The sequence below is a fragment of the Hippoglossus stenolepis genome, chromosome 5 (assembly GCF_022539355.2).
Source record: "Hippoglossus stenolepis isolate QCI-W04-F060 chromosome 5, HSTE1.2, whole genome shotgun sequence".
Taxonomy (NCBI): domain Eukaryota; kingdom Metazoa; phylum Chordata; class Actinopteri; order Pleuronectiformes; family Pleuronectidae; genus Hippoglossus; species Hippoglossus stenolepis.
In genome coordinates this window covers 17,626,081-17,639,074 of record NC_061487.1, presented here as the reverse complement: position 1 = coordinate 17,639,074, position 12,994 = coordinate 17,626,081, and the positions used below count along the sequence as shown (strand labels likewise).

At 41.0% G+C, this 12,994-nt stretch overlaps 1 protein-coding gene across 3 annotated transcripts in view; it reads left to right on the top strand.

The window, feature by feature from the left end:
* The window catches only part of LOC118109924 (voltage-dependent calcium channel subunit alpha-2/delta-1), a 62,362-nt gene that overhangs the window by 30,104 nt on the left and 19,264 nt on the right, over positions 1-12,994 (top strand). For 2 of the 3 annotated variants that reach the window (XM_047339959.1, XM_047339958.1), the window contains exons 8-18: positions 1,307-1,376; positions 1,761-1,811; positions 2,021-2,120; positions 6,111-6,269; positions 7,286-7,390; positions 8,058-8,136; positions 8,375-8,424; positions 8,537-8,626; positions 8,958-9,032; positions 9,349-9,429; positions 10,106-10,180. In XM_047339959.1, the coding sequence (XP_047195915.1) occupies positions 1,307-1,376; positions 1,761-1,811; positions 2,021-2,120; positions 6,111-6,269; positions 7,286-7,390; positions 8,058-8,136; positions 8,375-8,424; positions 8,537-8,626; positions 8,958-9,032; positions 9,349-9,429; positions 10,106-10,180 (935 nt within the window). Of the gene's footprint in view, positions 1-1,306; positions 1,377-1,760; positions 1,812-2,020; positions 2,121-6,110; positions 6,270-7,285; positions 7,391-8,057; positions 8,137-8,374; positions 8,425-8,536; positions 8,627-8,957; positions 9,033-9,348; positions 9,430-10,105; positions 10,181-11,341; positions 11,402-12,994 lie in introns of all 3 variants that reach the window. The other variant, XM_047339957.1, reaches the window with a different exon arrangement.

Sequence of the window (12,994 nt, the reverse complement as noted above, 5' to 3'; positions counted from 1 at the left end):
TAGTAATTTCAAAGATTTCTCCCAGTCCTAACTCTGTAATAAATCTGTTTCAAAGTGTATGAATCATATTTTGAGATCTCAGTGTGTAAAGCATTGGCCTTCAGCATATTTAAACCTCCAGCTTGCACAATAAAATGTGTAAACCAGGCTTATTCTGCTGTTTCAGCCATTAATTCATCAACATTTTTTTTAATCTTTTTTTGTTTTTCGCTGCAAAACACATCACATGCAAGTACAGCTTTCTGACAACGTCAATCCTCCTCCATGTTTGCTTTTCTTCTGAAGTCATGTTTGAGATCTCAAATCTTACGTGTGGGGTCAAATTGTCCGGTGTGTGCGTTCTGACGATTAGAATGTTAAAAACTGTTAAATCTGTGATCATGTCTGTTGTCTCCCAAGTTTTTAAAATCGATTAATAGTTGAATATCCATTAGAATCCACCAGGGCTAAGTCCTGTCTGATCACGTCATATTGTTTGTGTTCGTCATTATCAAATTAGGGCTCATTATTATTTGGTGAATAAGATAAAGCAGCTAGGGGACTATATTCAGTTTTCTTTGTCCAGACATCACTGGACAAATAAGCTCAATCAATTATCTCTATTGCTCAATTTACTCAGATGTTATATTTGGTGCCGTATAGATACCATCACATTATCTTTAACTGCATCAGTGTAGTGCTGCTCTCTATTGTAAGCGTTTTCACTTCTGAGCCATTTCTATTCATGAGATTCCTTTCATCATTGACTCTATAGCTTTATGGTAAAAGTTTATGTCTAATATTCATGAACTATCATTAGCCCTGAATTTATCCCTCTTTGTTTCCTTTTTTTAACTGTTAGCATGCATGACAGGCAGTCACACAGCTTCCTACTGGTTTGTTTTCATGGTTCCCCTCGCTGACTGCCTGCTGATAGAAAGCAACTGATCATTGTCAAAGCACGTGAAACCACTGCTCTGTGCTTTGCATCTCGATGAATACATTATGGAAGTATCTGAGTTTATCTCTCCACAAACAATATCAGCTGGCATAAAACATGTTGTGAAGTAAATGGTGATTTTTATCCAACAAGTGAACCGTTAATATGGCAGAAATGTGAGGATGTGTTTTTTTTATTCCATCCCAGAATGTGTCAGTTTGTTATCCGCACAGTGACTGACAGCGAGTCCCTGCTGCTGAGCGGAATATGACACTAATATTCAACCTTGGTCTGACAGGCAGATGTGTGGGAAATCCAGATTAATGTTTTATTACCTTTAATTATTAAGCCATCATAATAAACACACATTTTTATATCCTGCTAAAGCTTCTCCGTGGATGGATGCTCGTAAAACCCCCAGTAAAATTGACCTGTATGACGTCCGCAGGAGGCCATGGTAAGAAAACTGCCACACATACAGATCCTATAGATATATCCTGAGTGTCCGTATGTAGTCCTAAGATTACAAAGCCTATGTATTCAGGTGAATAAATATAATTATTTAGTTTTGTGTAGCTGGTCAATAATCCAATACTGTTTTGGAATTGCATTATGACTATATGATTTAAATTATACACATTATTCTGATGTTTAATGAGGACTTAACATTCAAAGATTTCTCCCAGTCCTACAGCTGTAATAAACCTGTTTCAAAGTGTATAAATCATATTTGGAGATCTCAGTGTGTAAATCATTGGCCTCCAGCATATTTATGTTGCGCCGTGTTGTTGAGTGGGAGTCTCAGTTCAGCTTGTCTATTCATTCATTAACGTCCATCCAGGTACATCCAAGGAGCCGCTTCCCCCAAAGATATGCTAATCCTCGTCGATGCGTGAGTTCATTTCTAACCTCATTGATCCATAACCTTCAGTAATGATTTCCATGATTATAATGCGTGCCTTTCTGGATTTGCCAGATAATGTGATGTATTTCCCAAGGCGGACGCATTTCTAATTACACCAAGTTAATTCTCACAGGAGAGGAGCAGAGGAGACAGATTGCAGTGAGGAACTGTTGTGTGTTTTATTTTTTTTCTCGCAGGAGCGGTAGTGTGTCTGGCTTGACTCTCAAACTGATCAGGACCTCGGTCAGCGAGATGCTGGAGACCCTGTCTGACGACGACTACGTCAACGTAGTTTATGTGAGTATTAATAAACCGTCCGCTTGCTGAGCTCCGGCTGATCTGTGTGTGTGAGGCGGCGGGGAGCCTGATGCACACTGAGAAATGGGACAGCGTGATTGACAGATTCACAATGTGCGCATGAATGGGCTTGTGCCTTTATATGCCCATTCATGTATATCAAGATTAATTTAAATTAGGGCACGTACACACACACACACTAAGATGCTGCACACGTGCCCACACACAAACACACACACACACTAGAGAGAGACAGAGAGATGGATGACAAGTAATGAAATATGGATTTCTCTCAGGTCTGGCCACCCTGAAACAGACCTTTTAATGAAATACCCACTGCTCTATTTGGTGTTCAAGATTAAAACACAACATGTCCCCACCTCACCCCCTAACCCATGTTGGTGTGTGTGTGTGTGTGTGTGTGTGTGTGTGTGTGTGTGTGTGTGTGTGTGTGTGTGTGTGTGTGTGTGTGTGTGTGTGTGTGTGTGTGTGTGTGTGTGTGTGTGTGTGTGTGTGTGTACACTCCCACTGCTCCTAAAGGAATTAAAGTGTGTGACTCATTCATCACCCTCTTGATCTTTCCATCACTTTGTACTTTCATCACCCAGTCGTGCAATTCCTCTCAGTGTTTCACCACACACCTCCATTCGTCTCTTAGTGTCAATGAAAGATCTCCCTGTACATTGTGTGCCTCTACTCATCTATACACAACGCTGCAACTTTCCTCTTTTCACCGCTCCCACTTTCTTTCCCCTTCATTTTGACTTTTCTCACCCACCAATCACTTCCATCACCCCCACCATTTCTCCACTTTTTCATTTTCTGACCATCTATTCCAGGCCGTGCGCACGTGTGATTACAGAAAGAGCTCAGAGAGAGAACCAATCAGGAGGATGGTGTGATGCGTGGCTGGTTGCCTGTGGAGGTGTTTATTGAGATGGGTCTTTATAGAGAGTCTGGAGCTGTCTTCGTTCTCTCTGCACAAAGCCTGTCATCCGGACTCCGTTTCCTGTCCCCGGGGACCCTTTTGTCTTGGACGCAATTTACTCTGTTTCACGGTGGACTTGGGATTCTGCAAAGATGTGCAATTATCTGGGAGCTCATTGTGTGTGTGTGTGTGTGTGTGTGTGTGTGTGCGCGCCAGACAGACTGAGAGGGATTAGTTAAAAGAATGAAGTTTAACAAAATTTTGACCATTTTGGTTTGTTCGAATTGTTTTCCTCCTCCTCATCTGACACAGTGTGATGCTTGTAATGTGTAGTGTTGTGAGAAGGATGCAGAGAATCACTGGATTTCAGTGTTAAAACTAAGGAGTTTTGTTACAGTTTTAGTCTGGATTGGTTTCAACAAAAGTCTTTTCTAAAGTCTGTGAACAAAGAGACATCAATGATGTTCAGCAGTGTAGAAAACCCCCAAATGGGCATATTATTTTTCATGAAGATCTATAAATTATTCTTGGAGAAATCAATTACAAAACACATTCGTGGATCCGCACCCTCACAACGAAATTGAACATGTTCTTCCTCGGGTCATGCGCCCACCCCTCCACAAAATTTATTTGAAATTGGTACAAACAAACAACAAACAAACAACAAACGAACAAACAAACAAACGCAGATGAAAACCTCCTTTGTGGAAGTAAAAATAATAACCCGAGGAACCAATGTGCTCGTACAGCTGTGTGTAAACAGAGGTGCAGAATTTATCAGAAAAGTCCATAAAATGTGATGCATGTTTATAATAGATATTGTTAGAGTCGTACTTTTAATATTCACTCTTGACTTCATTTATATTTGGTTAACCTGGTGGTTTGTTTACAGTCTGTATGATCCTGTGATCGCTGATATTTCTTTCTCCATCTTGACATTTCCTCATTGTCAGATGTCAGCAAAGTAACCTGATGAAGACAGTGTAATAATCACCTACCTATAAAAAATAAGAAAAACAATAACACGTTATATTAAATGGGATTGAAGCTTTAATTACCTTCATTCCACCACTCAATCTATCAGTCAGCAAACTATAAATCAGTGGCAGTCAATTTGTTCCTCCTCCACCAAAACTCATTATTCTTTCTCTCTCTCACCGTCTATCCCTATCTGTTTCCTTCTTCTGTCATTGACTCTCTCACACACACACACACACACACACACACACACACAGCGCCCTATGTCTGGCCCTGAGGGTGTTGCAACCTGACACTAAATCATTAATCTCTGATATTACCCATAAATCCCTCCTCATTAACAGTAGCCCTGGGACTTAGTTGGCATTTGGTCACGGAAGATGCTCACGCAAACTTCCTCAACAGCTGTGGCGGTTCTGAAGAATGCTGATGTCTGTTCCTGTCTGCTCGTGCTTTCCCGCTCTATCCTCATCCTTTTTCTTTTTTTTTTCTCACTCGTGTTCTTGCTTCTTCCTCGACCTGGCACCTCGCTGAGCTGCCGTCACTGTTATCCAGCCTGTTCAGCCCCGTTAGCCGGTGTCGGCCCTGTTAGCCGGCGTCGGTGTGGTTGGCGAGGCCTGAGCACCAAACAAGAGTGGCAGAGAGTCCAGTGGGATTAGGGCTTGAAGATTAGCCTTCTCTCTTGTGTCATCGCTAATCCATTCCCAAGGCCTGGACCATCACACACACACACAGATATAAAAGCTGTTGTAATAGGATCACAGGGGAACAGTGGAATTTGGAGTAGATTTGTGTGCGAGGCCAATGACTCTATCTTACAAAGCAATCATGTGTTTTTTTAAGTAATTACAGTATGTTTTTCTTTTCACTTTGTTGTCATAAGGGGCTTATCTACAAAAATAGTAATGTTGTGTCACATGCCTGAGAGCTCATTATTTCCTTTATGAGATACACCTTCTCATTGTCCTGCTTATAAATCAAGTCTTCACACCCCCCCCCCCACCTCTCTTTTTCTGTCCTCTCCTCGCACTTTCTGCTCCTCACCCTCCCACATCTCCACCTCACCTTCCTCTCTTCTCCTTTTAATAGAATATGTGTTAAAAGACCCCGTCTGGTCTACACGGGCAATTGTGTGAGCTTCCATTAAATCTGCGCGTGTGCATGTGGTGCACATATGTGTTTGTTTGGTTGTGCCTTGGCAGCCGCCTCGATTCAGTCTTTTTTGTCCAACCGCAGCCGTCCTGATAATGCCTTTCAGTTCAATAGAGATGTGTTTGTCTATTACCGTCAATCTAAAAGGAACTTCAAGGCTGCCGGGCTCATTGAAAACACACATACGCACCCACGCTCACAAATGGCGAGGGCTCTTTTTGCCTCGCCGCTTGTCTGTGCACATCAGTGTTTCCAGCCTCCCCACTGGCCGTCTCACAGAGACACATTGATTAGCTGAGATCGATGAGGTGCAGCATTGTTTTAGAAGAGTTCTGCACCGCAATAGATGTGCTTCTTTACTACACTGCTGTCCAGTGTCCTTCACACACTCTTATTATATAACATTGTCTGTAATATTATGTATTCTGTCATTTGCACTTATTGTCATTGTGAGCACTTTAAACAATGTGCTTTCTGTTCATTTCAGGCCAAATTTAAACTTTCAGTTCAGATACTTAACAACAGGGAAAATATGGACCGTCAGTTTGACTTGGAGCACAGCTCAGTGTTGCTGATCAATGCTTGGTGGAGTGTGTGTCGGTTGTGTGTGTGTGTGAGTGTGCATATGTGTGCTGTGGGGGAAATGAGGAGGTCTCACCTTTAAAAAAAAAAAAAGATGGTGTTGCTGCCTAACCTCGTTCTTATTTAGCGGAATCTTGTTTCCATGGGTACCAAATCGTTGAGCTCCAAGGATGTGAAGCAATTAGTGGGGTTTGATGAATGTGTCTGTTTACCACTGCCTAATAACAGCCGAGGCCAGGTGGGAGTGCTTCGTGTGTGTGTGCTTGTGCATGTGCCGCATTTATATCATTTGTTAGATATGTATACATGTTGTAGTCGTCTGATTAAATGTCTTTCGCCTCTGCTCCCAGTTCAACACCAGGGTGAAGAAGACGGCGTGTTTCGATCACCTGGTTCAGGCCAACGTGAGGAACAAGAAGCTGCTGAAGGACGCCGTGCAGAACATCACAGCTAAAGGAATAACCAACTACACCAAAGGCTTCGAGTTTGCTTTTGAGCAGCTGTCTGTGGTGAGATTTTAAAGTTTCCTGTTTTTCAAATGAGAGAACACATTGTTTTGTGGAAGTGTGAACGTGCAGCAGGAGCTTTTTGAACGCATGTCACTTGTGATGCCTCCATATTTTCGGAGTATTGTCTTTCACTGCCATCTGCTGGTTGAATGCGTTATCTCGACTCAACAGTCCACACATTGAAAAAGATATAAGATGTTACAGATGAATGACCAGTCTGAATAAGAATTATCATAAAATTGAGTAATATAACCCAAACTGCCGATATATAAATGTGTAATCAACTCAAAACCTGATCTTTTAGATGATATAAGTGACACAGTAGGTTAGATATGTTGCATAGAAACTGTCTGGTCTGAAGCCCTGCTAATGTTTCCATGATGCTGCAATGTTCACATTCTTTTTGAACAAACAAGAGTGGCATGATATGAAAGGATCTTCGAAAATAAAAGATTTTATCTTTGCGAGAGTAAATGTATTCAAGAAGCTGAATGACTGTCTCTATTGTTTACTTTAATTTTCAACTGCCAATGGAATAATTATATTCAATTTGATTTGTATACACCAAAATCAAAACATGCATTATCTCAAGGCACTTCATAAAGTACGGTTGAGACCTTACAATTAGAACCCAACAGTTCCTAAGTAGCATCTGGCAGCAGATGAAAAACAATTCCTTTCAACAGGAACAAATCTCGAGCAGATTTCGACTCAGGGCGAGTGGAACATCTGCCTCCACCAGAGAGGAAAGTTGTGGAGCTCAACAAAACAACCAGGATTCATCCACTGGGGATTATGCATATGCTCTTTTTAAGGGAATATTGCATTTCGCTTTTTGAGATACCTCATTATATACCCATCAAGTAAAGTATCAATAAAAGTTAAAGGAGAAAATCAAAACAGTACATAAGCCAGTGTGTAAAAAGACTGAAAGTATGCGCCTTGTGCCATGTGGTTACTGGGCAATAATGAATGGCACAGTGGTCATAATATCAATGTGTATTTCCTCCGACTAGAAAAATGTGAGCAGAGCAAACTGCAACAAGATCATCATGCTGTTTACTGATGGAGGAGAGGAGAGAGCTCAGGCCATACTGGAGAAATACAATGCTGACAAAAAGGTATGAAGATCACACACACACAGACACACACACACAACGGACATAAACTGCAGTGTGAATTGTTTGCTTTTATCTATGTGGATGCGCTCCATTGTAGTTTTTATGAGACTCAGCCTTTTTGAGCTCCCATTGGGTTGAAACATCCGTGCGCACATCCTCTGTACCCAAAACTTTATGCAAGAGGCAGACGAGGCTTTCTGCATATTGTGTAAAACAAAGACCTGCTGACACACACACACACACACACACACACACATACACAGATGCACATGAGCACACTCAAATGTGCACATGCACCAGGTAGACAATATGATAATGTCACACACACTTCAGAAAACAATGACAGAATATTAAAAGTCCACATTAAGGAAAATGTAAGCATTCATTTCCGACTTAAAATATCTGAGACATTTTATTTGTGACTGATTCAATATGAATTATTGTTAATCAGAAGTGAATGATGCATAAGACTGTGATTATATCATAATTTGTCTGTTGAATATGGTATTAGAAATTGTATAAGGATAAAATAATCATCAAACAACTAAAATTTAAGGTAAATGAGGAAAAATGTTTAGAAAATCACACATCAGTTATTCTATTTTCTCTCTGTATATATTTTACTGTAGTAAGAGGTAATGTTGTTGAATTGAATCTCGTGCTCCAGGTGAGGATCTTCACCTTCTCAGTCGGACAACACAACTATGACAAAGGACCCATTCAGTGGATGGCTTGTTCCAACAAAGGTACAGTTCACACTACACATCAGTGAGTGTTATTGTCAATTAGTGACAGCCTGAGAATTAGATTATGTTCCGTTAATTATTTCAAATGAGTTTAATATGTGTCTAATGATACACCTGACACTCGTGATGCAGCGGTCGACACTACAAATATATATCCTGCATCGTTTCTTCCCATTTCCTCGATGCGTACTGGTTATCCGTTGCGTTCTAGAAGCTTTTTGTCTCATCATTTTTCCAGGTTACTTCTATGAGATTCCGTCCATCGGAGCCATCAGAATAAACACGCAGGTGCGTTTAGCAGATGATTTATTCATTTCCTCATTCATAATTTAACGGTTTCATTCTGTCTGCACAGAAACCTTAATCTGGGAAATACAATGCTGCTGTTTGTCAAATGTAGGAGTACCTGGATGTCCTGGGGCGACCCATGGTTCTGGCAGACAAGCAGGCCAAACAGATCCAGTGGACCAATGTGTACCTTGATGCCCTGGTATGACATCACTGTTTAAGTCCCGAGGGGTGATTGTAAATTCACGATCTACACAAAGGCTGACCCCATCATTTTCAATTGGGCGAAACAGAAACACCATGAATATTAAATTTAAATATGATTAACTTGAAACTTTTTTGCAATGTCTCTCAAAGAGTTGAAGTGCTGAACACGTAACCAGAGCTGTAGTACTCATCTCCTTTGGCCGCAAACTTATCAATCACCCCTCGTATATATTTCACAGCTGAATGACGCGGAAATATTGTTTTTTGTTTTAACGTGATAACTTTCCCGAGTTGAGGAGTCGTGTGTTTGCTTTTATCTCCATCAGGAACTGGGTCTGGTCATCACGGGAACACTCCCTGTCTTCAATAGAACCATGACCGTAGATGAAAGGCATGGCGAGGTACAGTGGTCTGTTTTTTACACAGCGCTCTTCTAATCTTGATGAACACTCGTCCATTCACACACACACTCATTTCATCCGTGTGCAGCACTTTCTCTATCTCACACTACTCCCACACGGCCGGCACAGCTGTCAGGATTAAGTTGGGGTTCAGTATCTTGCCCAAGGACACACGGAACGTGGGAGAACGGGGGAGAATCTCCTTATTTCTGTTCAGTGGACAACCCACTCTACCTTCTGAGACACACACATTGTGGGTGGAGTCAGCCGACCTGATAACAAGTTTTTCATCAGTCTTTTTCTCCCATTCTCTTAGCACCAGAACCAATTGATTCTCGGTGTGATGGGGATCGACGTGTCTCTGGATGACATCAAGAAACTCACGCCACGCTTCACTGTGAGTTTTACATCCATGTGTGAGAACAAGCACGCAAAAAACAACACTTGTCTTGTGACAACATCGAACTTAACTAATATAGCACCTTTCAAACAAATCCGATGCAATGATATATAAGCGACCGACAAAACATAGGAATGTTAAAAACTAATTCAGATTTAGAGATTTAGAAATGTTAGGAACACAAAGCAGATAAAAGTAGATAATAGTGATAAACAAATAAATATAAATAATAAAACCACACAGATATGAAACACCACATAAAATCCTGACTAAACAGCTGGGTTTCTAATTTTAGTTTAAAAGTATCCACATGTTCCTGCTCCTCTCAGATCCTCTGAAGGGCTGCTACAGTGACTCCAAGAGCAACGGCTGAAAGCAGCAGTGTCACTGTATGTTTCTGGTTCTGCTTTATGGAACAGCTCAAAGAGAAGAGCCAGATGATCACATGAGATAGAACTTTTCAATCTCGATGCGATGCCGTGCAATGTGTTGTTCTTTTTTTATAACACCTTTTTTTAAATCAACCTTGAAAATGTCCTTGTGATGTATTACAGCCACTTTATTGTCTGTTATTCCAGCTGTCAGTACAGCACAGTTCATGAACAAGCATCATGTGGTTTATTTGGACACAAAGTTTGAATTTCCCTCTCCTCTGTTCATCTGTTGTTATCAGATTGGTCCAAATGGATACTACTTTGCCATTGACCCCAATGGATACGTCCTGCTGCACCCCAACCTCCAGCCGAAGGTAATGGCAGCCGGCCCGATGCATCACTTTGTGTGGCAATGTCTCGAAACATTATATAATATTCTGACTATTCCACATGGTTACACAACAACTGCTTGGACTTAATGAATAGCACGCAGGCCAGCAGATGGTGCGGGCTCCTTTCAAACTTTTCTATGTGCTGTCACCTTATCAGTCTTCATAAAGGGAAACCATTACCAAGTTCGAGCAGGACCTGATATCATCAGTCCTCAGACGTCAGCTAGAAGGTCACTCATTACCATGCAGGGTAAAATAGATATGAAGGATATGCAGACTTGGCAACAGAAAGGCATATATGTTTAAGAATGAAGGATGAAAAGAGCCACTGTGGCATATAGTGGAGATAATGTGTTTTAAAGTGAAAATAGTACACCCCATCTAAATTCATTGACTCCACTATGAGAATATATCATGGCACTGCTGTTGGTATTTTCTCACTTATTCAGGGTAACTTGTACGAGACGTCTGGCTCACCTTCAAGCAATTAAATGATTTCAACAGTATTAATAGCAACATTAAAGTTTGAAATATAGAAATTGCCACTTTACTGACTTCGTATCGCCTGTGTTGAACTACCACAAGCCCCCTGAGTCATCTAACTCCTCATATGAATGCAGCGGGACAACTAGCCACGGGCAGGTATTAAGATGTAAGAAATTAGCCATGACCCCCATGAGAGCTTTTCCAACTCACCCCTCAGTAAATCCCTCTCACTGCCTTCAGCCCGAGGCAATGCAAGCTCTGACAGGCCGCTCCGTGGCCATGTGCTGGCCAGGACTGAGGGGGTCATGATTTTCAGAGGCGGGCACCTCCCTCAATCTGAAACACTGGATCCCTGGAGACACACACACTCACATGCCATCCATCATTTCACAACCCTCCACGATGTGATCAATCAAGAGAATCCACCACTCTTCTCAAAGCGCAGTTAATCAAGTTTAGGTTCAGATCTTGGTTCAGAACTAGTAGTGTATGAAAATATGCTACTAGTTCTCTCTCTGGAGAAAAAAACAAAAATTACTCTAGAGATAGTAGACAAGTGATAAGTGCTGTGTTTGTGATAATAGGCTTTGATAATTTCCCACAGCAGTGTGAAACATTTGTAGACTTTAAAATGCATCACTATGAATCTTTTCCCAGAAAAGGATTGGAAACAGGAAGCTCAGGCTCAATGATAAGTATGCTGTCACTTTTCATGAGGTGAGATAGTAGAGGTATAGTGCTGTGCATTGAATTAGTGGTCCCTAAACGTAGCAGTGTGGAATTTTCTGTATCGTCTCCCCATAGCTTTTCTTATCATTGTAGATATAGAAGCAGTAGAGCAGCAGCAGCAGCACTTTTTGCAGCGGCTGTGGATGAACTTCTCATGTGTGTGAATTTTGTATTTGTGTTTGTGTTGGAAAATATTGTGGCAAGTTTCATACTAAAATAAATTAAGGGAGATACACTGGTGATTTGTTTGTCACCTATAGACACCTCCATAGGTTTTACCTGGATGTCATTCCTAATGGTCTTAAACATTTGAGGATAGTATTTGGCACTTTTATGCAATCACACACACACACACACACACACACACGCACAAAAACACTCACCCACCACCACCAGCTGTTGTGTGTAAGAGTCAATCACTCGCTGTCTTAGTGAATCAGAATTTGTGAATGCTGATGGTGACCTTGAGCAATTTGAACATTTCCCTTTCATTTCTCTCTCACACACACACACACACACACACACACACACACACACCCCTGTTGCAGTATTGTTTTTATTTTGATCTCACACTTCAGCTCACCTCATCGGATCTCTTGTTGACAAGTCTCTCTTTTTACCCTCTCATCCTGTCTTCTCAGTCTTGTTGCTCTTCTTTTCTCACTCCATATTTCTTATTTGATCTCTTTCACTTTTCCATTCACACCATCCAGTGTTCCCGTTTCCTGCCGTGTTGCCTGTGTGTGTTTGATGTTTCATTCTGTGTCAGCCCCGCATCGCTTGATCTCTCATTCTTTCTCTTCTCATTTTCTTGTTGACATGCATCATCTTCATCGTCTTCCTTTGCTGCTCCATTTCATTTCACTTACCACCAAATGTAAGGAACTCCACTCGTGCACTGTAATGATTCACACTTCATCTAGTTAACGCTCTAGCTTCCTTTTAAAATGAAATCAAAAGTCTAGAGATACTGTGATAAAATACTAGCAGTGTTGGGGAGCAGCAGAATACAAGTAATTTTGTAACATAATATTTAGAATAGAAAATATTAATAATTGTAAGTAGTTACACTTTTAATTGACAGTAATTTCCAAAATCAGTAGATCATATAAAAGGAGTATTTTCTTTCTTAACTAATTCTGAAATGTAGAAGTACTTGTGCTGTTAGAGTCGGATACGTATAGCTACCTTTTCAGTCAAATTGCTAGCTGACTGCAGATCTGCCTGTTAGTTTAGCCGGGGGGGCAAACTAATTTACTACACATGGGAGGTTTGGCCAATTACTGATAATAATGTATATACATAACGTCACACTGTACCAACATGTCTGGAAACTTTGAGAAGTGCAACCTTTTAGTTTGTGTGCCGGCTTCCTTGCGAGCTTTAGGAAATCAGAGGGTGTAAACTTCTCTGGTGCTATTTTTAGTTCAGGAGGATTATTGGCAAGCCAACAAAGTGCAAATGTTCTTTGGAACTCTAAATTCACATATTTCTTTCTTGTTTACTGTTTTTTTACTGTAACATAATGCTGTGGAAATGAAGGGTAAAGGAAAAGAAAAAGTCTCTTCATCCTCTTTGCCA